The sequence below is a fragment of the Hesperophylax consimilis genome, chromosome 13 (assembly GCF_061612785.1).
Source record: "Hesperophylax consimilis isolate HC1 chromosome 13, BYU_Hcon_1.0, whole genome shotgun sequence".
Classification (NCBI taxonomy): Eukaryota; Metazoa; Arthropoda; class Insecta; order Trichoptera; family Limnephilidae; genus Hesperophylax; species Hesperophylax consimilis.
This window is the reverse complement of record NC_142848.1, coordinates 36,024,840-36,052,512: the sequence shown is the minus strand read 5'-3', so window position 1 is coordinate 36,052,512 and position 27,673 is coordinate 36,024,840. Positions and strand designations below refer to the sequence as shown.

Below are 27,673 nucleotides of genomic sequence, written 5' to 3'. Positions count from 1 at the left end.
CGGTAAACAATGTTGCCAGTAGTTTCAGAATCGCTACCCCTGCATGTTTGAGGTGTTCGATACTTAAGCCGTCATGTCCTGCTAATGTTCCGGATTTCATGTTTTTAATGGCGGTTTTCACGATGTTTGCAGTGACTATGGAGTCAATGTCATCATAGGCGTTCAAATGCGTTTCATTTGAGGAGATGGTCGGCGTAGTAGTCGCGAAATGTTTTTTGAAAATATTGGCAATTACTTCAGGATTTGTTTCTCCGTTTATGTTGCACGAAAGTTTGGAACGCATGTTCAATAGTTTATCAGACTTGTTCCAAAATGATTTGAAGTCCCGATTATCTAAGCCCGCTGCTATTTTATCCATCTGGAGTTGTGTCGAATTCTTTTGGCATTGTTTTAGAGCTGTTTTGAAGGCGGCACGCTTTGTCCTTCTATCCTCCGGAATGGGACCATTGTGCGGTCTCCCATTATCAATCCAGGTGAGCATCGCTTGTCTTGATTTTTCGTATTTGTCTGCGACAAATTCATTCCATCCACAAACTTGCTTATATTTTGGTGTAGTAGTATTTCTAAATATACTAGCTGCACTGTATCGTAATGCTTGTACTATACATCCGTAGAGGTGTTTTATTTTGGCACGTTCAGGGTTGCCACCGTCCTCAAGAGATGTATTTTTTGGCTTGATTTTAGCTAGATAAGTTTGCGAACATGAGTTGTAAATTCCGATATCACGTATATTTTTCGGATTCCATAATGCTGGATCCCTTAATATAGATGTAAATACTTCCGATGTTATTATTCCATTCGTATTTAAAGTTAGTTCGAGGGGTCGGTGGTCAGTCCAATCAACATCGTAATGTATTTTCATATCGATAATTTGTTTGTAAATATTTTTCGTAACTAGACAGTGGTCTAACCACCTGGTAGTACTATGCGCGTCACTGACGTATGTGTAAGAATTCTCAGGTAAAATTTCGGTGTCGGCACAAATGTATTCGAATTCTTGACAAAAAGATTTTAGTTCTATTCCAAAGAGTGAGTCGGGATTAGCGTTGATGTCTCCGATAATAATTGAATTGATATAATCTTTGTCGTCAATGATCGTTTGTATGGAGGCCAGGCAGTTGGTAAACTCCAGAAAGTTGTCAGTTAAGCAAGTCGGCATATAGATCGTGAAGATGGTTAAATTTTCAGTATTCAGACTCACCTCGATTCCGGCCATACGACAATTGTCCATCGGGATTGTGGTAACCCTTAAATTTTGCTTGTAAATTATCCCAACTCCGCCGTACGGCCTACCTAGTAGGGGACCGTTAGCTATATTGACGGCAGAGGTGCCCAAGCTATTGAAATGCGGGTGAATATTAGACAAAAATTCAATCTCTGTTGGGAGTAGCCACGTTTCTTGGACTAGTATAATGTCATATGATTCGCAGAGATCGTGAATAAATTTTTCGGAGCTACGGACCGATCTGCAGTTAATCGAAATAATTCTTAATTTATCGGTTGTCATTTTGATTTTTGGTTGATGTACGCGATTCTATATATTTACGAAATACTATTCCTTCCGGCCATAGTTCTTCCACCAGGTATTTCGGCCCTTCAGTTGCTCTTACAGAAAGTTTAAAGGTGTTAAATGGCGTAGGACGGTAAGGCTTAATTTTTTCGATCTTAGTATTTTCGAGACCATTATCTGCAAGGTAGGTCTTTACGTCGTCCTCGGTAGTTTCCAATGTAAAACTTGAAATATAAATTGACGTAATTAAATCTGCCGACTTCAGTGTCGTTGAGGTTGCTTTTCCTCTCAAGTTGCGTTTGGGTTTTCTAGTTACTAATGTAAATCCTCTCTCATCTTCCGCAGGAGGCCGAGGACGCGGACCGCGGTCACGCGATACCTGTTTATTATTTTGTTTTAAAGCGTGTGCGAAGTTCATTCCCGGCTGCACTGGACTATTTGTAGTGTGTTCGTTCATTGTCTTTGTGTGGTGGTTAACACTGCATTACTAGAACCAGTCGATAAGTAGGATGCGCCGCCCGTCGGTATTTGTTTATTATCTGGAAATGGTCGCTTACCCACATTTAAGTGGTTAATAATTACTTCCGAATTCCCAGTTAAGTCACTTTGTTTGTTTGGGACCTGTATATTTGCAATTTGCTCTCTTATTAGTGCCAGTTCTTGTTTTATGTCTTCATTTTTTGTGGTCAATGAATCTTTTAGTTCGGTTTTTATATGAGTTATTTCCGTTTTCAGTGCATTGAGTTCCTTAAGGAGTTTGGACACGTCTATGCTGTCGAAGTTGATGGGAGGCAATTTGTGCAATTGTTTAGCAGCGAACACTGGTAGCTTATCAGGATCGGTCTCCTTCAATGCTCTCAGGATGTCCTGGAGGTCTCGGCTGATTCTGCCATCTCCTTTCCGCAAAGTACGTTTATCCGGAAGCTTTTCAAACAGGATTGTTTTCGCCTCCTTTATTTCCTCTTCGGAGTAAGTAGAGATGCATAATTGTGTAATTGCAATCTCATCCAGAGTGTCTGCTTTGTTTTGAATGAACGTAAGACACTCGTTTATAATTATATTACATGAGTTACACGACATAGCGATGCGATACGGTCTTCTGTCGCGACAATACTAATGAATGAATCGGTGCACATGTCAAAAGGTCATTGATGTGCAACAAAAACAAAGTCGGAGACAGAACCGATCCCTGTGGGACGCCAGCATTTATGGAGTGCGAGGAAGAGGTGAAACCGTCAGCAACCGCTTGAATCGACCTATCCCTTAAAAAGTCAGCAATCCACGTACACAGGGATGCGGGAAGTCCGTAAGAATGCAATTTGTTGACAAGTCCTCGGTGCCAGACCCGGTCAAAGGCCTTGGATATGCCTAGTGCGACCGTTTGGGTCTCACCGTGACGTTCCAGGCACCGCCCCCAAACATGCGTCACATACGCGAGAAGATCACCGCACGAGCGGTTCCGCCGGAATCCGTATTGACGGTCGTTGATAATTTTGTTCTTCTCGAGGTATGTGAGCAGTTTGTCGTTGATCACACGTTCCATCACTTTGGACAGAACTGATGTGATCGCTATGGGGCGGTAGTTGGCTGGGTTGGAGCGGTCACCTTTCTTGGGAATAGGGTGAATTACCGCTTTTTTCCAATCAAAGGGCACAGTGCCACACTTCCCTGACATTTTGAAGAGCTTTGTCAAAACTGGAACTATTTCCGCAGCACACCTCTGCAATACCAGGGCAGGTATTCCATCAGGTCCACTAGCTTTGTTAACATCGAGCCCCGTATGACGTGGAGTACATCCCGATGCCGGATCCTCAGCTTTTTCATATAGAAGCCGCAGTGAGGAACCGACGGCGGAACAGCACCCCCGTCGTCGAGGGTCGAGTTTTCCGCAAACATTTTCCCTAATAAATTAGCCTTTTCGGTGGCGTTGTTTGCTAGTGAGCCGTCAGGTCTAGTAAGAGGTGGCAAACTGGGTTTGCAAAAATTTCGACCTATTGAGCCCGCAAGCGACCAGAATGCTCTGCTGCCATGCGGGCAGGCAGCCAGCTTTTTGCTGATCTGCAGGTCGTGTTCGAATTTTGACCTATTAATGATTCTCTTGCATTCCTTTGCCGATTTGTTGTATGCTGATCTGCTTTCGGGCGTTCGAGATATGTTGTAGGCTCGGTAAGCCGCGTTTTTTCGTCGAACTGCTTCGGAGCATTGTTGACTGAACCACGGCTTTGAGCCCACACCAGTTTCTTTAGTAGTCGATTGTATGAAGCCATCCATCGCCGATTTGATGACTTCACCAATCTCCTGGGCACATCTTGAAGGGTCCGAAGTCCGAAAACAAACAGCTGACCACGGAAAAGCGTTGAAATGGGCCCGCATACCGAACCAATCTGCTGACCTATAGTGCCACACTTTTCTCCTCAGTCTCTCATTGGTTGGTCTGAGGCTAACAGGGATTGATGTCGTCACTAGGCAGTGGTCAGATGATCCCAGAGGCGCTGTGACGTCAATCTTATAACCGTGTGGCACAGTAGTTAAAAATAGATCTAACAGATTGGAGCGGTGAGTCTGGACATCAAGAACCCTTGTAGGCTCCTGAACTAATTGCTCTAATCCGTAGCAAATGGCAAAGGATTCCGCCTGTCGGCCAGCCGAGTCCGTTGGGCCTGAGAACTTCAACCATGGTTCGTTATGAACATTGAAATCCCCCAGAACAACAAACTCGGCCGAAGGGTAGCGGGGCAAGAGATCATCAATAGTATCGCTCAAATGTTTGAAGAGCTCGGAAGTGTCTGATTCGCTATGGTTCGGTGAGCGGTATAGACATGCGTAGAATCTTGCCGTACTGGCAAGATTGACGCGCACCCACATTACGTCGAATCTGGAGTTTTCCAGACTCAATAGTCGTACACAGTTGACGTCAGCTCGACTATAGAGGCAGACTCCACCTTGAGTCGGAATTTGCTTGCGAGGGTAAAGCCCGGGCAGTCCAGATAGGAGAAGTCTGGCGGCTCAGCTATCTGAGTTTCGGATAGGAAAAGAAGGTTGGGACGTTGGGACAAAAGATGGTGATGGACGGAATTTAAATTTGTGTGCAGGCCGCGAATGTTGGCAAAATTTACCAACAGTTTTGGCCCGCACCGGGGACGCCTGCTACTCGCCGCTGTAATGATGTTAAAATTGTTGTGTTGTATTTTCATGAATTTAATTTTTTTTTTTTGTTAGGGTAGGAGGTGAAAGGAAAGGTCTGGAAAGGAAAGGTATGAGGGGTGGGTAGGAATCTGGGGTTCAGGCTGTCCAGGAGTGATAAGCGTTTGGTTCCAGCCCACCCACTGCGGTGCTAGGCGATAGGCTGGGAGAGTCCGGCTGAAGAGGGCATCCAATGCGCCCCAAACGCTGCTGCTGGGTCCCCTCCGGTCACGATCCGGCACAACAGCAGTGGCGGGGTTTTTTCACTCGCTGATGGGGCAGCCCACCCTTAGTCGTGAGCCTGAGGGTCGGGCCCCTGTACCATCGAGCGGCTAACTCCGTAACTCCGGTTCAATGAACTCTAGAACTTTTGCTTTGAATTTAAGGTTAATTTAAAAAAATTGAAAGTAATTTTGTGTTGTGGAGATTTCAGACACGTCATTAATACCTACCTAAAATGTTATGTTTTTAATAGAAATTTATATTTTTACGCATTTTCAATTGATATTTACATACGATACTAAGCGCAAAAAATTGTTACACGTTTTTTACCTCCAACGTTCTAATGTCGAACTACTGGAAACTACCAAATCCGGTCCCCGCGCATTGCTACTCTCGTGATACTAGTGGAAAACGTTTACACAAGATAGCAATAGCTCCTATATGACGATCCCGTGGATTTTCACAAGTCTGCGCTGGTTTATCATAATAATAACAAGAATTATTGTTAAAAGTTATATCCGTATACATCGCCAACAGAAATTTAAGTAGTTGATTACACTGTGATTAAAAATTAAGTAATATTTTTAGCGGCATTCCCCAGTTACTAGAGGTTTTATCGGGAACCACCTTGAAAATAAATAATGATGTTTTCATCATTACTTTTGTCTGTGTGTATACTACGCAAGAGCCCCAACTGCTACCAACCGTCTAAAGCCAGTGAGACTGCTGCACGCTTGGATTTGAACCAGTGACCTTCGGCATGCTAGTCTTACCACTCGACCAAGGAGGCCGTCAATAATCACACTTATACTGTCATATTATCATTTTATTTAACAAACAATGGTATTTTACCAATTTTGTTTGTTTGCGAGGCGTACAAAACATATTATTTGTTCCTATGCGTATTCGATTGTAATTCTTCCGAAAATAATGTTCAAAATATATATACGAGCCATATAATATAAAACACATTATTATTTTTTCATTTATTGGTAAATCTCGATTTAATATGAAGTTTTTGCCCAGAGGCTTGTGTCTGTTCCAGACAGTATGCGCTAATGGTGTCATTATTCAAATTTCATATTTATTTTACGCTCACTTTCATGTTAAAAATCACAAAGGTTTTAAAGGAAAAAAAATCTTTGTATTTTGGAGTTCTTGCTAATCGTCCGCTAATAAAACCAACCCAGAAACAAGATGGCCGTTGTGTAAAAAAATTACATGTCTTCACAGAATGATGACATTTATGTATAAAATAATATTAAATAAATTAAAAATATTTATTTTTGGAATAACCTAATGATTGAAATCTGAAATGGTAATATTTAATGATTGAATACAATATGAGCGTTATTTCGTTTAAGAATCACTTATATTGTCTTAAGTAATTAAATTATAAATAATTTCACGTAAATATGTAACAATAAGACATATAAATATACATTTTCATTTTGGGAGGCGGCTCTATGGGTACCGTCGCCCCGGGAACCATTCATTGGATAACCGATAACCAACACCTCCGTCATTGGTCACCCCGAGTGGTTTTCTATATTTGATGATTTAGCAGGGGTGTCCGGGTTCACGGGGGGAGATTTGTCAAGGTCTTGGTGGTGGATGAGTTTGCCCGCCGATTGCTTGGTGGGCGAGATTGAGAGAGTCTTGTTGAGGGAGATTCTTTTATCTCTCAAGTCGGACGTTCTCGAACCATCGGCAGGATGGATTCATATGTCTGTCACTCCTGGACAAACTGACTGCCAAATTCCTACCCACCCCCCATATATTTTACCTTCCCAGAACCTTCTTCATTACCCCATAAGAACTGCCACACAACATCGCCAAAACGATCAAATTAATTTCATTAGTGCCTCCTGTGTGGAGCTAACTTAAAAAATATACTGTATGATCCTGAGTTCAAATCTCGCTTGAGACAATAAAATTTGTTCTGGATTTGTTTTTTGTACATGATGTGTACATTACGGTTTATTTATTAAATTTTATTTTTTAATTATTTAGATACATTTCTAGCAAATAAACATTTATTTATTATTTAGTTAATAACGGAAAAAAAATTATAAATCCCATCTATGCAGCTATGAATAAAAATATTTATTTTATTAATTTGAATTCACTATGTAATGCAATTAATTTATACTTGTTTTATGTAAAAGCACGATAGGCGTAAATTAATAAAAAAAGTTCTAGTCAAATGTTCTTCGAAAATCTTCAAAATTCGATTGGTGCTTGCTTTTATTGTCAATTTGGACTTCCACCACGTATGTTCTTATGTTAGTAAGTCTCGACGCCGAATAATGAACTCCCATCTGAATAAGGTTCAACAAAAGCTCGGTTGTAGCAGAACCGTCGCGTCGTTCGCGAGCCACCGCAGTGCTTGGAGGTATTTTCGGAAGTTCGCCTGAGAAATATGGAAATTCATCCCAAATAATTTGACTTCGAGGTCGAGACGACAAAGTTTCTAATAATTATGTTGGAAAGTGAATGTCATCCTTGTCACCATGTTAAATTTTGGGTTATTTCAAAGCGTCTCAAAATGGGTTTTCATCGCGTTAAAATGTGAGTTAGTTCTTACAAGTCGAATATTGTTTTCAATTAAAATTCCGCATCATTTTTTAAAGCTGCAAAAAAAACTTACTTAAATAAACTTGAATTTTGTGATTTATTATTTTCTTCAGTATCTCTTTCATGCTATATATATATATATATGCTATATGCTATATTCTATATGGGGTAAGCATCGTTCTGGCCAATTTTGACGTCAAAATATTGTAGCGTCCGTATATCGGACGCTGTAAGTCGGTGGACGCTGCAATGCTATGGAGTTTTTAGGGGTCGGACGCAACAAATGTAGCGGGATATATATATCCCGCTAATATATATTAATGCGAATACCGCACAAGAGTCGCAACTGCTGAGTCTGTTGGGGACGGAAAAGTACCATCGCACCACGGAATACAATCGGAATGGAAACTTCGGATACGCCAACTTACCTTTTTCTATTCTTCCGCGTTTTCTTTCCTTTGCGCTGGTTCAAACCAAATAGACTAATTTGCACCAAAATGCGCGAAGGCTTTTCAAGTTTCGACACGGTTGAAAAAGGGGGCTTCATAATAAGACACAGCTTAGGTGTTGACAGGACGATTTTTTCAACTGAACTGAAATTACACTTAGTCGGAAAGGAAGGAATTGGGTAGGTGGGCAACAGTAAGATTCATCAAGGAAATCAAAAGAAAGGTGTAGGTAGTACGATGCTATGTACCAACAGAGCCTATGGCAACCCCGATTGGGGAAATTTGTAAGTTTGAAAGTAATGGGGGCGGAAAACAGTTGCGGACGAAGATGGTGGAGAAATTACCTACCTATTCAGATATGGTCATCACACAGTTAGAGCAATATTAAGCTACGTTTCAATTATTTATACAGTTTATTACGGATTGTTCATGCGTAGATTAATGACAAGATAAAATAAAGTAGATAGACGCCCTCGAATTATATACCTGGAGAAAAATACTTTAGGTTTCATGGGAAGCCATATTCACAAATGTGTCTATTCTGGAAGAGCTGAACATCCACAATAGGTTTTCAACTGTCTGCATACGACAAATTTTAAGACACTGGAGAAGTTTGCTGGCCATACTGGGGACTTCAACCTCATAGTCACTGGAAATGAGAAGCAGAGGACAGTGTGCTGAATACTAGATGAATAATAGGTAGGTTAGAACAAATAGGGATAGTGGTAATACAATAAAGTAGACAAAAAGGGGGTTAGAAAATAGTACAACAGATTTCAAGCAAATCCAATCATATTTAATAATAGTTTGAACTGGTGATAAAGATAGATTTATTATTGTTTTACTAGCTTTTATATAGCTCACGTAGAATTCCTTTTGTTTTGCCTTATGGACTAAATTTATCAGTCAGATAATTATTATAATCCAATACAGTGGATTTAGTTCACTATGATAGAATTCACCGTATCGCTCTTCACCCCTTTAGCAGTTCATAAAATAATTTCCTTTAAGAAGATCACATCCCACTGAGCTTCAAATCAAACACATAAATATGCACTTTATCAAATACAGAATTTCCCATTAAATAGTGATGAATTTCTTAGAAATTGGATAAAGTGTTTGCGTCAGATTTACCAGAAAATTATTGGATTATATTGGAGGGGTGAACTTATTTTCAGTTATGTTACCTGCTTACTGTCAGATATATGTATACATTATTTATTTTTGGAGATTTATTTTTGGGGTTTTATGCCGTATGGCGCTGCCTCCTTCTTTAGCCATTTAAATTTGATTCAATGAACTCGGATATATTTGAATAAGTGTCATTTTCAACATCGAAACTGATTGTCAAATGCAACAACTATAATACAAATGAAGGTAATCAAAAATCTACATCTCCTTCTTTGGCCAACGTTTCGGAAAGCATGCCAACATCTGCCCTGATGATGGATACTGTAATGCTGTGCGAAACGTTATTTAAAGAAAAAGGTAGCGCAACACATCATAATACTCCATAAATAAATTACTATAATACCTACTTTTGGCCGTGAAAATCTCAAATCATATTATATGATATTAAAACATATACCTTTATACGAACATAAAGATGTTGCGAATATAAACATGTCGAATCATAAAGGTATTTTGATGACTGCACTCAACATTAACGACTTTTACGTTCGTCGAAATATAATATCGTTATTCTGTAGTTATTTTATAGAAACCAGATCAATATCAGCTACTTGCTAGAATGCGTAAAGGTAATAAATCAAATGTAGGTTTCTACTGTACTTTTTCCGATTTTCCGGTTTTTCAGGAATTATTTTAACACTTTTTTATGTTTTCAACCTAACCAACTGTGGCAAAAACCTCCCATTTTATTTCCTCTGCATGCAAATAAATTAGAATATTGAATGTAATCATATATATATAAATATGCCTATGAGTGTGTTGTATGCCTTTGAGTGTGTGAATGCCTGGGAATGTGATTGTGTTATATCTATCTGACATGTATTTTACGTGTTTGTATTGTCACTTGCATAGAATATGCCATTTATTAATGAAGTATTAGTACTTTCATATATCGGAACACGTTTTAATATTAATACCGCACAAGAGTCCCAATGCTCAAAACCGTTTGTAGCCAGTGGGACTATGTTTTGAGGACTATGTTGAAGATTGAAGGGAGGGTAAAGAGGTGGAGAAGAGAAAGGTGGGGGAATACCTGGCTATTCATTTCTTCAGTATCTTCCATTGCATTCATGCAGATGTGTTCATCCTGTTATTATATAATGACGAAATGCGAAAATATTAGGATTTTACTAACACTTGCTCGACTTCGCCACAGCATATTCGTGATTTAGTGATAGTTTATTCGGAAATCTGTCAAGTCATTCTCTGAAGGCCTGCAGTCCCGTTTTTAATGGGATTACGAATAAATTGAAGAGATTTAAAATATTTGTTATTTTTTTGGAATAATTGAATGAGTAAAAGCTCAAATTGTAATATTTAATTATTACAGACAAAAGTAGCGATTCTTAAACTAAAATCTGTAATAGAAAAATCAGAAAAAGATACGGTCACATCTAGGACTCGAACCCAGTATCCTCGCCTTGCCGGGGCACCGCTCTATCAACTGAGCTAATGGAAACCTATCTCCTTCGGTTATATTTAACTGTATCATTCTTCGAATAAGAATTACCAACATTGTCTTCATCTGTCTCACCGCACATATGCCAGTAAAAATGTGCGATGAGAACAATGAAGACAATGTTGGTAGTTCTTATTCGAAGTATAAAACAGTAAAATATTACAGAAGGAGATAGGGTCTCATTAGGGGCACCGGCAAGGCAAGGGTCCCGTGTTCGAGTCTTAGATTTTACCGTATCTTTTTCTTAATTTAGCTTCAATAATTGAAAATTTGTCCTAAAATTTTTCTCATAGTGTGCTTTAGTATTATAATTTATATTGAGAAATTGACCTACTGACAAACTGCTTTATTTATAAAAAATAAATAAATTGAATTAAAATAAAATTCATTATTTCAGCATGATGAAAACAGTTATTTAAACAATGAATATGACTAAGGTCTATCTCAAAGACACGTAAAATGTTCAATCTTATTCAATCAATAAATAGCCTGATCAAGATAAATAATTATTAGCACCTACCTTACAATATCCTTAAAGGCCTTGAATTAGATTTTTCGAAGAACCCGTAAATAAATAACCAGCAAAGAAATCGAAAATTGTCGGCTCATTAAACAATCAACGTTTTTCGACTGGAATCAAGAAATCAAAGTTGATGGAAAAGATATTTTATGTTTCAATCATTTTCGATTTATTTTACTTCCGATACATCAATTACTAGAATCAACACTGCCAACGCTGCAAATTCGAATTTGATTTTAACGTTCTGGCCTAGATGGCCGCCGTCTTCTGTTTTTAAATTAAATTTTAACTCCTTTTAACTCCTCGAATAAATTACCTCCCACAAGACTTGATAGTGTGAGGACAGGCACTAACTAATGTTTATCATCAATATATAAATACGTTTAATATGGTTTCTTAGTACATAATTTAATATTACTATAAATTCTCAAAAATTTGTTCATAGGATTCCATTTCCATTTCCATTTGTCCGTACATTCTCCGTACTGCATTTCTGTCAATATTAAAAAGCATATTAAAAAGCATTATGTAGAACAAACAAATCCAAGAATTCTTTTGATACTAAAATGTTTTTTATATAATGCAGGACATGAAATGAATTTTTTTCTTAATCCAAGTCAAAGTCCCTGCTTTTTAACGCTTCAGTTTTTTGATCATTTGTTAAGGGAAAAGTAACTTGTCTCTCGGCGTTTCAAAAGGTCTAGCAAAGAAGATCGATAAAACCCTATGTAAATACGATATTGAATAGTCATCTTTGGTCAGTTAGCGGTATTTGAGTCAGAATATGATTCCGACAATTGGTTGACAAAAGCGCGGCCTCCGTGATGTCAGGTTTTACCATGCACGACTTTTAGGACAATGTCGTTCGTTATGCAAAATTATTGACTTATTAATGAATGGGGGTAAACTAAGGAAGCCCTTAGAAAAATTAAAAAAATCGTATATCTACACGATCCATGGACTTAATTAAATCACCTGTGATGCGATCAATTGATTCCGTTCCAGCTTCGAGAAGCAAAAGTTTTTAGTTGTGGCTAAGGACCGCAAGAACTAATAAGCTACCATTTAAGTGTCAAAAAGTACACGTGGACTGCCAATGCATATTAAAGTAATTATTTCATTTCGACATCTTCAAATTATTAGTACTTTTAACTTTTACGTAGCGGTCTTACTTTCAGGAATATCAATTCACAGAAAGAGTTCATAGCGGCATAGTTAGTAAAATGCAAAATATTATTAAATTGATAAATAAATAATACATTAACAATTGAATCACAACGCGTATGTAGAAATAGTAACCATGGGTAAACTGCACAAAATAAATAACAAAAATCGTGCATTCGTGAAACTTTTGTATTTTTTATTTATTACACATTTGATACAGAAACAAATATAGTTTACGTATTAGGCCAATTAACAGTAAAGTAATGCACATATACTTTGGAAGTATAAATTAGTCCGCACAAAGAAAGTTGTGAAACATTCCTTTAGGGGAATATTTAAAAAAATATAAATTTATAAACTAGGTCGTGTGAGGTATCGTTTACGATGTTCTTATTTGTAATGATTCGAATGAGATCACTCTCAAGTCGCTAGATTAAATATTATGTGAGGTAAGACAGGTTTTCAGTAAAGAGACATGAAAATGACAAAGGTTAACTCCCTAGAGGGTTCCGTCACTTTATTTGGGCGAACTCTGCAAATCTTTATATCTACCGCCAAGAAGAATATCAAGAATGCGTGCATTTCGTATTTTGCATTTTGAAACTATTTTACCATTACTAATTTTTGAAAGTAGAATAAATCAAAATTGTAAAAAACGGCTCTTGTGTCATAGTAATAACAAGTCGGTAAGGTACGTCGCTAATTTTCTTAGTTGCTACAGCATTTGAGCTTAATCTCAATGTCAGAGAGATTTTAATATTTCAAGAGATCTAACATTCGCTTCCTAGCTGTGCAATGTGCATACACTCGTTGCCATCATAAAGAGTGTTTTTATGTAATTGATACTGTGCTTGTTGGGAAATCGGAGAAGTATTTAAAAAATAATCACTACACTCTGTTGGTAAGACGCCAACTTTTAGGTTCGCTATAGTTGAGCTATTGCTGAGCCTTTCCTAAGCTTTCCTAACCCTTGCTTTTAGTTATTATCCCCAAAATTCAGCTTGCTTCCCATGAAAACCTTCAAAAATTAATCGCATCTGCCTATTCTGATAGCAAAGTAACAGACGGATGTTTGCTTACCTGAGTGGATAGCAGTATAGCCCTAGCATAGGTGAACAGCTCAGCGGAGTAACCGCTGGTGGGCCCGTAGAGCACCAGCAGGTATGTGATGCCTAGCAGCGGGATGAGCACCAACAGCGCCTTGGTTGCCTTGCGGTATTGTTGTGTCTCCAGCGTATTGGCGGAGCGGAGCTTGGTGATCAGCACCTAGACAAGGCAAATAGATTCATAATATAGAAATCTGAAATACACTGATACAGATAAAATTAAGTGTTTTGTTGTTCAGGTGCGTGCACCATGATATTGTAGAAAGGTTTTTTGTCATCAGAGAGGTTCATTATTACACCCCAGTGGGCCATAAAGTGGGACATTTTATTTTAGCTGAATACTATAAATGATTAGAGATATTAAGGCGATGCACTACGTCGTGTTATATTTTAAATTGAGCCGCTATCAATAACAACCCTTACGTAGATGGCGATAAGGTTTAAATTCCCGCTTAACACCAACCGCCTGTTTTGATTTATGCATGAAAAAAAATGGTCGAAAAGTGCCTTTTATTTTATTTTGTGGATGTTCAGGCATAAATATTTGAATTTTTTCGATCATTTTATAAATAACTTAATTTGCCACATTATACAATAAAATCATAACCGAAAAATGGGTTCGTAAGTAGGAGATTTAGAACTTTAAAGCAGTTTTCATAGGCCTTTACATTATTTTTTTCTGGGTTTATAAAAAGACTTAAAAAATAAGACTAAAAAAATACTCGATTATTTCAAAGGCCAAGATGTATTCTACTCGCAATATTTAATTGAAACATCTGAAACATTTCTAGGCGACCAAATTTTCAAACCAAAAACACATGATTTTGCATTATTACGTATGGCATCGCCTTAAAATAAAAAAAATAAAATAAACTAAAAGGGCCTTAGATTAAATTTTCTTGAACAATTAAAAATCAATAAAAGAACCAATGACCCTAATATAAAATTAATTAAAATTATTTATTCCCCGCTTCTAAGTATGTTCGCAAAACCCAAACAATTTAACACATTTAAATAAATTAATAACTGCTACATCATTATTAAGCAATTAAGATAACATTAATCTGGGGAAAAAAGACTTCGAAATACCCACCAAAGAATATGAAATCTATTGTCACAATTATTTTATCAGTAAATTGGTTTAAGCAGTAATAAATCATTTTAAATTGGGAGAGGTAAAATAGAATCATATAAATAAGTCGTCTAAACGTGGCTAAAACCACAGTTTGAAAATGGCCTTGAAAACCGAAACAGCTGTAACAATAACAAAAACCAAAACATACATAAATACATGTACCATTTAATCATAACCACGTAAACACCTCAGCACAGGTTCTCCCAGTGAGGTTTTCACGAAACATATAACATTATCCACCACAGTGTCACCTACTCAAACCTACCTCACACCCAGCATAAAACACCATATTTACAACAGTTCTAAATTTATGTATTATATACAAATGTAAATATTTGGTAGACACTGTAATGTATGTATAGAAATAAATAAATTAAAATTAAAAAAAAAAAATTAAACTTGCAGAACACAATAATTATATTATTAAATTTGATTTTAATTAAATTTTTAAAAAATTAAATGGAGTTCTGCAAATTAAACACAAATTCACGAAATTAGTGCGATTCTGTTTATTTACCGATAAAAAATACTTATCAATCATATCTTAAATATTTTTTTACATTTACGTTAATCTGATAACACGCCTAAATAATTTTGAATCACCTTTTGTACTTCATTCCACCAAAATTCGTCAGGAAATGTGTTTATTCTTTGGAGTAAGACGATACTGTATTGAAATCGACACTGACGTTCGGCATGGGAGCATTTAGTGAACCGGTTCTTCAAAGAACCCAAACGCGGGGTCGTTAAAGGAAACTTCTGAGAAAACGTAAAGCCAAAAGGTTTTGGATTAGTAACCCTATACTTGCTGAAGATAAAACAAAATGAAGCTGAGAAACTTTATAAGGATGGAAAAAACTTCCCTGAACTAAGAATTCACGGGCCTTTGTTTAGATCGCTGATTCTCGTGATAATGGCGGAAATACTATAATGAAGTACTGTAATATGGCGGGAACTGTGAATGCCGCTCATCGCTACAAGTTCACCTCAAAAATTCAGTCAACGATCGATAATAATTAACAACAAACAAATCAAAGCAGTAGATTCTATAAACAGGTTGGGACAGAAGTAATGACCGGAATTTGAGGTGGTATAAAAAACTAATAAACTTAGCGACTTCAAATATTTTTATTATCATTGGTAAATAATCCTATTTTGTTCATTAAATTTTGAATACCACTACAACAAGATGCTTTCAGCAGCAATATAATGCTGTCTAATTTTTTAATTATAAACTATTATTTCTGAGATAAGACAATATTTAATACCTAAAAATGTATATATTATATGTCTCGACGCCACCTAGTGGGAAATTTAGCACTAACAAAGCCATTCCTACAAAAATAAAGCTGGTTGTCTGCAGGTGAAAAAATAAAATGAGCAGTAATTGTTGATTGAAGTGGTAGTACATATTGAATTATTTGGCGGGTTGGGAATAAGCCGACGTAGCTCAATTGTCCAGTGCACCTGACCGGACATTAGAAGGTGCGGGTTCGATTCCCGTTGGCGGCGATTTTTTCAATTTTTATGGATATTTCAGGCGACTTATTATTGCTTATAATAATTTATGATAATGATGTCTATTTCTGACATTTTGGGCTGTTTTTTGCGCATTTCAAACGGTATGGCGGATGTTTCCTTGATAATTCTTGTCTTCAGTTCTTCTAAAGCGTGGAACCGATGTTTGAAAACTTTCTCCTCCAAATAACATTACAGAAAAAAAGCCGCACATGCTTAAATCTGGCGAGAGACACAACTCAAGCAGGGAATATTTGTCAGTATTTGGCCATAGAAATCCGAGCTGATGTACCACAGATCTCCCAGATAAGTTTCGTCACTCAAATATTGCAATTCGTTGCTGTAAGAATAGCAGCTCAAAACTTCAGAAAAAGACTATATCAATGTATATGTATAACTACACATATAGATAATCCAGAAGTTTCGATTTTTTTTTTTTATATTAACTCCACACAGGAGGCCCTGAAGAAAATAATTTCCCTCAGGGCCTATGTCATCTTTGGGGATGCTGTGTGGAGGGTCTTTTTGTGGAGAGGAAGGAGTGAACAAGGGTCTTGAAGAGTCCCATGTTGTAGGAGGGAGGAAACACAGAGGCCGGCAGTTCGTTCCACAGCCGAGCTGTTGAACTTAAGAACGAATCGTAGAAGCGACCCGTTCTCATGCGACAAATGTCAACTGTGTACAAATGTTGGGCGCGCGTTTGGCGTGTATCCCGACTACGCACCGGTGCCGAAGGGATCAATGACGCTAGTTCCTCAGAGCATCTTCTATTGTAATACCGATAGAACAAGGACAGCATACCTACCTGACGCCTGTGCTCTAAAGATTGCAGTCCGTTTGTTAAGATTGGGGAATCTATCAAACGGACCGCCCGTTTTTACACAGAGTCAAGGGTTTTTTTCAGGTATTTAGGGGCTCCGGACCAGAGATGGCTGCCAAATTCAATTTCATTCATTCTTATTATACATATATATATAATACATATACTAACCTATTGTATAATGTTACTGTACGGGACGTGTTTGCCTGTAAATAATAAGCACCGGCACACATCAGCCCTCAACCTGGGTAATGATTTTAGTAAAACACCGTGAGGTGTTCTATCCAAACCATTATATAAGAAAGACGATTCAAATCAAAATTCACATTTTAATAAGATCTATTGTACTGGTATACAGAACGTACAAAGGGTTGTAGCTAATAGGTACTTCCTATGTCTTATAGCCAACCCAATTCACAAGAAATAGTATTTCAATACAACTGGGTTTTAATAAAATAAAAACAATAAAATAATAACTTAAATATATTACCTACGCACAGGCTGCGCCTTAGTGGGTTCCCATTATTCGTATCGATTTATATGATATTGTATGTAATTAATGTTAAAATTGGGAAAAATAAAGGTATTAAAAAAAAAAAAAAAAAAAATACACAGATAGAAACTGAGACAATCGGAATTTGATTTGACCACATTATGCATCTTTGCGCCACACGATACAACAAAGGGCTGGCAACTGCTGCAGCAGTGGCCAGTTCAATTGGTAGCCGGGGAGAATTGGCCAGCCTCTAGGTTGTCAGCTCTCTCTCTGGTTTCAATCCTGGGATTGGTTTGCAGCAATTTCATCTAATCTCCTATTCCATTCTTCGCTGTCTTGTGCGGCTCTTTTGACTTGAGCTATGAGCAGCGCACGTCCACCAGCAGGTCCTCCAGGTACTCTCGGCGTGGGCGTCCCCTAGAGTTGATCCCCTCGGTCATACCCTCCATTATGACATGCAAGAGGCCTTCTTGTCGTATAACATGACCGATCCATCTTGCACGCCTTTCGGACAAGGTCCTGAGCAGGTGCCTTCCTCCTTTGATTCTTTAGAGAACCTCCTCATTTGTAATATGGTCTCTCCAGGAAATTCCTAACAGTTTTCTATAGGAACACATCTCAAAAGCCTCTACTCTCCGTTTATCTCTTTTGGATAGGCACCATGTTTCGAAGCCGTACATCAAGATACTCCATACATAGGTCTTGATGAGGAGTATTCTCAGTTTTAGGTCTATATTATTCGATTCTATTATTTTCGACCTTTTATTGAATGCAAGCCTAGCCTGATGTATACGGCTGTCGACCTCGCTCTTAGACCGACCGTCCCATGTTATTTTGCTCCCGAGGTAGACAAACTCCTTGGTGTTCTTTAGTGGAACTCCTGCCATCTCTACTCTCATCTGATGTTGCGTTCGGCCTACAGTCAGCAGCTTTGTTTTGTCTTTATTTATCTTCATGTTGTAGTTGTTTTGAAGAATGCTTTGCATGGTTGTTAAGGCCTCTTGCAGTTCTTCTTTGCTTTCAGCAACCAAAGCAATATCGTCAGCAAACCTTATCATATTCTTATTCTTACCTTATTCTTCCTGTACTTGCCCAAACTTAGAAAAAGTATCCCATATAAAATACCTAGGGGTCCTAATTGATCATCATCTTCGTTGGGATCAGCACTTAGCCAGCTTAACTCCCCGAATTCGCAAGCTCTGTTATGTTTTTCGAACATTAAGAAATATCCTTACTCCTACAATAATGAAAATAGTCTACTATGCTCTCTGCCAATCCCAATTAGCATATGGCATCATAATTTGGGGCGGTTGTGCACATTATCTTATTGATCCATTACAAAAAGCCCAAAAAACGATAATACGTACTATCAACAAGCGACCGACAAGATACTCCTCCACTCGACTCTTCACTGAATACAATGTCTTAAACATACGGCAACTCCACATAAAATTTACTCTAATGCATTTTTTGTACAAATATAAGAAAAAACCCTCGTACACCACAATTACACCACCAGAACAATAACCAACCGACACTACAACGTCCCTACACTACATACCACGTCAGCTCGAAGACATTTCATGTACCTAGCTCCCAAAATATTTAACCTTCTCCCTGAAAACTTAAAAACCGAAACCCAACCCCATAAATTTAAAAAACTAATATCAAAATGGATAAGTTCACTTGGAGACCACAATATATAAAAATTGGTACATGAATTAAATTATATTATAATTTTATCAACTAATTATCAATTATTATTTAATACCATTTTTATTACTATAAATACATTTAGAAACCATGATTTTAATATTTGTAATGCAATTAAATTTGTATAATTTAATAACTTTTAATTTAATTTAATTTGTATATTTTTATTACTTACTTATTATTTAATTGTATAATCTAATTGTATAATCTAATTGTATAATCTAATTAACTTATATTTCAATCTAAATTGCATAACTTTATAACTTATAATTAACTTATTTTATAAATCCAATCTGTAAATATCACCCGCCATAACACAGGGACATCCCTAACATGGCGGTTGAATTATCAAAAATATGTATAAATGTTCAACAAGTTCTTATAATAAATAAATAAATAAATATCCACCTTTTGCCCGTGTATCTTTACACCTTTTCTATGACTCATTCTCTCTCTCAAGTCATCAATTGCACTCTGTATATAAGCATTAAAAAGAACAGGTGACAGAGAACATCCCAGTCTCACCCCTTGTCTTATACTGGCTTCTTTTGTTTCACTGTCACATCTAATTATAGCGGCCTCATTCTTGTATAGCGCCTGGATTATTCGTCTCCAGGTCTATGAATACGATGAATGTGTTTTGGTTACTTTTTATTCTTTTTTCTAGTAGTATTCGTAGCGACAATATTGCTTTTCTGGTTCCTACACCTCTTCTAAAGCCATACTGTTCTCCGGAAAGGATGTTCTCTACTTTTGGTTCGATTCTTTTTAGAATGATATTAGTCAATATTTTTGAGGCATGGGATACTAGGCTAAGAGTTCTGTGTTGTTCACATTTCGTCGTGCCTACCTTCTTTGGTAATGCAACAATTAGGCATTTCTCAAAATCCTCTGGTATCTCTCCAGTCTTATACATGGTTTGTATCATTTTAAACAGGGCATCTGTGGTTCCTTTTCTTGCTGGCTTAATTAGTTCAGCCGGAACGTCATCGATTCCGGGTGTTTTCCCGTTTTTGAGATTTTTCAGTGCGAGGTCAAACTCTTCTTTAGTGATTGGATCTCGCAAGTCATTTGCGTCTACCTCATTTTCTCTTTCTATCAATGTTTCGTTGTCACAATTTCCCTTTCCGTTGTACAGCATTTCGAGATATCTTTTCCACCTTTCTCCTGTTTGGTCATTTTCGAAGAGTATTTTACCGTCCTCTCCTTCTATTGCATTATCCTTTCTAACTCTCATCCCAAAGAAGTCTTTCACCGCAACGTGAGCTCTTTCTACATTTCCTCTCTTGAGGTCGTCGTTTATCTCATCGCATTTATTCTGGTACAATGTTTCTTTGGCTATTCTTGACTCTCTATTTATTTTGTTTCTCAGCACTTTATATTCCTTTTGTGTTTCAGCTCTTTTATCATTTTTTGAGCTCTCTTTCTGGTTGTCAGCATCAATGGCTAATTCAGGCGATAGCCAGGGGGAATTGGCCAGCCTCTAGGTTGTCAGCATCAGTGGCTAACTCAGTCGGTAGCCAGGAGAAATTGGCCAGCATCTAGGTTATCAGCATCAGTGGGTAATTCAGTCGGTAGCCAGGAGGAATTGGACAGCCTCTAGGTTGTCAGCATCAATGCAGAAGGGATTGGCCAGCGTCTAGGTGATCAGCGGCAGTGAGCAGTTCAGTCGGTAGCCAGCAGGAATTCAGCGGCGGCATGGTCATTTTATTATAAGGGCCGGCACACGGAGACGCCCCATTATGATAATGATGACAGATGCGTCTGGTTCAGCTGATAGAATGCCCGCAGTAAACAGCTCGATGCACATAGTTTGTTAAATTTTAAAATGATTGTGCCGTGATGGAGTTACAGAAGCGAATACAGCTTTCAGTTGAAACTAAGGAATTTGTTATTTCAAATTATAACACATCCCGTTATAACCTGAAGTGTTCTGTGTACTGCTCATAATTCTTGAATCCTCCAATATTTTGTTTTAATGGGATATTTATAATTTCTTTAACAAGCGTCTGTATGACGTCAGCTTGCAAAATATGTTTACGTTTTTCAATGCAGGCATTGTGGTGCGAATAATATTTCACCCAGTAACAGCTTTTTGGGTTTGTCAATATTTTAATTTCGTTTTAGAAAATAGGGTTATCGAACTGTTTTATGTCCGATCCAGTCGTTTTGCCGCCTGGTAACAGATTGATGCATTTTCAACTGGTAAATATTATGATTTGGAAAAAGGGATCATCAAACTTGGAGGGGTGCAACTTTAGTCGAAGTTGATATTAAATGGAATAAAATCATTTTTCATGTTTGATACAGTTATTCTATTTTCCTTATAATTAGTGTAACTCGCTCACCAAGCACAAGAACCAGTTTCTTTTTTGGTGAGATTGCGATTATAAATATATTTTGTGGCCATATGTAATTTATTTAACATCACTGTACTCACTTACATATATTAAATAATAAAAAAAAGATATTTATGTAATACCCGTCACAATGGACGCGATATTACCGCTCCTGTTCGTTCAATCCGTTTACAAGGTTTCCATTGTTAAGAGATTGCTAAAAACTGTTCAACAAAGGTGTTGTAAGCAGTGCTTACCTTCTTAAGTAGCTAAATGTGCGTAACTATTATTGTTTAGCGGGATTTTCAATTGTTATATCAGAGTATTACCCGAATTATTATTTTTATTGTATTAACTGTCATTTTTTTTTTAATTTTATCAAAGATTTCATGTCGAAAGGGGCGTCCTTTGTTCGTGTACGAAATTCGTGAAAAGAAGAGATTTTATTTTTTATTTATATATTTTAGGTATTTTAGGGACACTTGAAGAGAGTAAGGAAGATGCAAAAAGAAACAATAAGAAATCGGCTAGAAGAGACCGGAATAGAATAGAAGAGTCGCTAAGAAGTAATAAGATTGAAGATGGGACAAGACTAACCAAGTAGGGGTGAGAAGATGCAAGAAAAACTAAAAAGAGCTAAGAAAGGACGAGAAAATGCAAAAATAGACTAGAAGAGACAAGAAGAGAAAAGAACGCACGGTAAGACGTAATAATATGCAAGAAGAGACGAGAAGGTACAAATATATGTAAGAAGAGCCAATGCGAGTAAAGAAGTGGCAAAAAGAGCGAAGACAAACTGGAAGAAACAAGAAGAGGTAAAAAGCGCCAAGAAAAACAAGAAGAGACCAAAAAAGACAATAAGAGACAAAAACAGACAAGAAGAGACAAGAAGAGGCAGTAAGAGACAAAAAGAGTCAATAAGATGTAAGAAGAGCAGAACCAAATATAATATTGATAATTATATTTAAAATGTTGACGAATGAGGAAAAAATAAAAGAGAGATGGATGAATTATTTCGAGGAAGTCTTCGAAAGCGAAGTGGGTGACAGTGATTCCAGCGGCGAATCAGATATGAATGACGATGGAGTGAATGTTACCGAAATTAGCATGGATGAGATAGAGAGCTCGATTAAATGTATGAAGAATGGTAAGGCTGTCGGGTTCGACAATATTGCTGCTGAATATTTTAAAGGAGGTAGCCGTATAATTCTCACATGGTTGTGCAATCTTTTTAACCAATGTTTAAAGGAAGGTTACACGCCTTTAGATTGGAGAAGGGCTGTGATCACGCCATTATACAAAGGTAAAGGGTCACGTATGGAATGTGTGAATCATAGGGCTATTAGCCTGCTAAGTTCAGTTGACAAGCTGTATGGTAGAATTTTGATTGAAAGAGTAAGAACGAAAACAAAGGATAAAATATGGGATGTGCAAGGTGCTTTTATGAGTGGAAGGGGGTGCATGGACCAGATCTTCTCATTGCGTATGCTCACTGAGAAGTTTCTGGCAAAAAACCAAAAACTTTTCTGTGCCTTTGTAGATCTACAAAAAGCATACGACCGAGTCGACAGGAAAAAGCTATGGAAGGTGTTTTCCAAGTATGGAGTGAATACAAATCTGACTCAGGCAATTGCGTCTCTGTATGAGGGAAGCGTTGCATGTGTTAGGGTAAACGGTGGTTTTACGGGGTGGTTTGATATCACAAAAGGTGTTAAACAAGACTGCGTAATGTCACCGTGGTTATTCAATCTATACATGGATAATTGCATGCAAGAATTGAAAGAGGTGGGATTGAGCGCGAATTTGAATAATTTAAAAGTATGTTGCCTGTTGTATGCTGATGATGCGGTGCTGATTGCTAAAAGTATAGATGATCTACAGTCTCTCGTGTCTAGGATGAACGAAGTATGCATGAAGAATGAGTTAATGATGAATGTAAGTAAGTCTAAAGTAATGGTCTTTGAAAGAGAGAGTATGAAAACAGTGTGCAATATAATTGTGAATGAGGAATACTTGGAGCAGGTGGATGAGTTTGTGTATTTAGGAAGTATGTTTACGAGAGATGGGAAGGCTGACAGAGATATTGAAAGAAGGGTAAATGCAGGTAATTCTGTTAATGGAGGACTGAACGCTGTTGGCGCTAACAAAAAATTGTCCAAAGAAGCGAATTAATCAGTCCACAACGGAGTACTGGTACCTACCTTGATGTAATGAAGTGAGGCATGTAACTGGCAAAGAAAGGATGAAAGTAGATTAAATGCTGTTGAAATGAGATCCCTGAGGCGAATGTGTGGTAAAACCATGTTTGATCGTGTGAGGAATGTGGAGATCCGCAAAGAGTACAAGGCTGATGTAAGCGTAATGAGTAAGATTAAGAAAGGGACGCTTAGATGGTTTGGGCATGTAGAGCGAATGAGCGAAGATAGGAGTGTAAAGAGGATATATGATGCAAATGCGAATGGTAGCAGAAGTCGGGGACGCCCGAGAAAGACATGGCACGATCAAGTCAATCAGATACTCAAGTCGGGCCATGTCAAGAGTCAGAATAATAGAAGAGTATGTATGAGACGATGTGTGAATGTGAATGAGGCAAGAAGTGTGTGCCAAGACCGAGTTGTTTGGCGGTCCGTCCTCTCTGCTTACCCCTGCGGGGAAACGGCGTGATGGTTAGTTAGTTAGTTAGTTAGTTAGCTATATTTAAAATAATTGACAGACATCTAAAATGTCAACGTTTTATTAGGAATTTTCATGGACAATATTGAAATGCGTTCAAAACTTCTAAAACCTAGCTCTATACCCTGCACATTGCAGTGCACCTGAAGGTATTCATGATTTCACTGAACTGCTATTGTAGTTGGTCGTATCCTAAGGGTTAAAAAGAGACAAGATGAACCAGGAAGAGCCAAAAAGAGGCAAGGCAATGAAAGAAGAGGGAAGATAAAGGAAGTTATAAAGAGGAAATATTAACAATGCTCAATAATTCCTTTATTCCTACCCATCCTAAATTCCAATATTGACTTATTAGGTTGCCTGTATGCCGGTCAATTAAACTCCAACCTTCTTACAATCCTCCAAGCACGTGTTCAAAAACCAAACCAAACAGTGCCCAGTGGTGTACCGGTCGCACTGAGACAAGAGTGCTCCTGGTTGGGGTGGTACAATTGTATCGTATCGCATCGTATTAATAAATAGAAAAAGAGTAGCGCAAGTCTCTGGCACGGTGTAGTAAGTTTCTCAAGAAATAACATGTCAATGCCGCAGACTGCCTATGATCGAGAAAGAATCATAGACATTCAAATTGACAGACTCTCCCATCATGGAAAGGGGAATAAACAACTCCAGAGACTATGCGAGAAGAGGCTGGTTGAGCACTGTTATAGTTGCACAAGCCGAGGATGCCAGGAGGTGACTTATCTTAGCAATGGTCACATACCCAAAGTGAGGCTATCCACTTTCTTTTTCACATCTTCGGAGCGTCTCAAAGAACCCTTGATAAATGTATTGACACAATACTGAATAAATACATAAACCCAACTTCTTTCTTTTTTACTGTTTTCTTTCGTGTCGACCTCTTTGTCATTCATAAACTTGAAGCCGTTATGAGTAAAGGCACGAAGAGACAATTAAATTATAGTATTATCATAAAATATCTTATTATAAGTAATTGGTACGAATACCTTCCAACTCCGATCCAAGTTTTAGCGTAGGTAGATACTTAGCACGCGTTCCACACCATTTAAAATATTTTCATATTTCATTTTAACTTAGATAACATATTTAAACCCATGATATTATAATCTAAGAGCTCCGGAGATAAACTGAAATTACAGTGCGCAAATAACACATGCTATACTTTTAAGGTGAAAATGAAAGGTGGGCATAATTACACCCGGAATAAATTACGCTAGTTAAAAATATGAAGACAATTATTTTTTTATCGTGTAGGTATCATGTTTTAAACCGGTACAACAAATAATATATATTTAAAAAATTAAATTTTCTTGTAATTTCATTTTGGTTGATTTATTCATTTAAGCTGAAGTTACAGTAATTTTCCTCTTATTTTGATCATCGAGTGTGTAAAATTTCATCAAAAAGTATCAAAGTTCTGCTTTAGGGTGGAAAATGGTTTTTTTTCGAAATCTCATGTAGACGGGGACCTTTTTCTGATTCTAAACACATACAGGGACACATTTTATTTTTATTTATATAGATTTTAAAGAAAAAATGTATGACAATATTCTTATAATGTTGTGACATGTGACATAAATTGCCAAAAATAAACAGAGATGACTGCGAAATGAGACCACGTATAGATAGATAGATATAATCAATGCCAAAAATGTAAGATAAAAAAGTTACATAAGATTTAAAGACAATAATTTCAAGTAAAAACCTGAACAAGGTTTCGATAATGTCCAGGAATTGAGACTTACAATATAATAAAGAAAAAAATGTTATTATTTGCGTAACGACTGACAAAAATAGACTCACGAGAATAAATTCAATACTGACTACAGTTCAGATGTCTCGACATTATAGACAAAAGAGAATAGAATCCTAATTTATTTTTTTGATTGAAAAATCGCATTTAATTTTTCCGGAATCTATGAGATAAGATGTTGAACTGGATTACTTAGTTATGAAAGAGAAGGTGAGTGAATTAGTATTGTTGTCCTAGTATGTTAATGGTTTTATTGGAAACCATAACATATATTTTTTCTATTATTGTTCTTATACTCTAATTTTACCTAGAATACTATACATTTTTATTTTCCTGGTATGTTTTTGAGAATGAATAAATAATACAAAATATACTTTGGATAATATTCTTCACTATTTATTTTTCGGAATAACTGTATTGAGTAAAACCTCAAATTGTAATATTTAAATATTGAAGACAATATTAGTGATTTCTAAACGAAAATCTGAAACAGAAAAATCAGAAAAGGAAACGGTCACATCTGGGACATGTGACCGTTTCCTTTTCTGATTTTTCTGTTTCAGATTTTCGTTTAGAAATCACTAATATTGTCTTCAATATTTAAATATTCTTCACATTTACCTTGTTCTTACCTCAATGTAATTCTCCAATTGTAATTTTTGTCTTTCAATTTTAAGAGTAATAAATTATGTTATATGTTAGCTCCCTTGAGGTGATTTTTCACGAAAACGGAGCTAAATAAGCGAAATATAATAATATAATGTCTTATTTTCTCCAAAGCTCGCTGTGCAATAAATACATTTCACACAAAATCTGCAAAATACATTAAAGTTTGTTTTCTTCGATGTACATAGCTATGGCAGACAACACTCTAAATAAATTAAAGTAAACAAAAAGACAAGCCGAGACGATGGATGCCATGTCTGGAAAAATAAATGATTTCAAAAGAAATTAGATTTGATATTTTCATAAGGGACTCTCCTATCAAAAATATATATTTCTCAAAACTCAATTAAGTTTCAAACAAAAGGCAAACATTTTGGAAGACCAATCTTTTCAAGACGACGAATTTCACATGGATATCTTTTGAACAATTTCGGAGAAGATCTTTATGGATTTGAATAGGTACCTACTAACTATTCAATCGTAATTTCGATTAGGACTTGCAAAAAAATATATGACAAACCAGCCTGGAAAGCGAATTTACTTTTATAAACCACATAACTATATTCATTTCTTTATCAATTTGTTTGGATTGCAAAAACAAAATTCCGTGTCTTATATAATAATAACAATATTAGATAAGCATGCAGAAAATAATATTAGATAAGTCATTTTTAACAGATATATCTAACCAAAGGCATTCTTAAAAAACCATAATTTGATGATTCCAGAAAATCCAATATTTTTCTATTTACTTTCCGTAAAAATATCCAAAACAAAGTGTCGTTAATACTGATAAACTTAAACGAAACATGAAACAGAACAACACACATAAAATAAAGCGAAATGGTCAAAACTAGGAATCGAACCCAGGATTTCTACCGGAACAGCATCTTAACTTCTCGACAATTTATTGGGACCTAGTTAGTAAAATATTTGTCGATCTCATATTTCAAATTCAGAATTAACAATATCATCTTGCAATTAATGTTTCCCCTAATTTTTAGCAACTACCTTTTTAAATGATCACAACGTTTTAATAATTCAGTTTGTTGACGTAACTATTAATCTTCCTTTAACATTGTCCTTGCATTTTCCCATCCCATTTTTACATGCAAGTACTTATATTTTCTGACTATACCCGCGTGTTTGTGTGACATTTTA

General features: G+C 36.8%; 1 protein-coding gene across 1 annotated transcript in view; it reads right to left on the bottom strand.

Moving 5' to 3' along the window:
- The window catches only part of LOC149418913 (diuretic hormone receptor-like), a 579,308-nt gene that overhangs the window by 51,103 nt on the left and 500,532 nt on the right, over positions 1 to 27,673 (bottom strand). Inside the window, exon 10 of the mRNA XM_089638437.1 lies at positions 13,356 to 13,541. Coding sequence (XP_089494563.1) covers positions 13,356 to 13,541 — 186 coding nt within the window. The remainder of the gene's footprint in view (positions 1 to 13,355; positions 13,542 to 27,673) is intronic.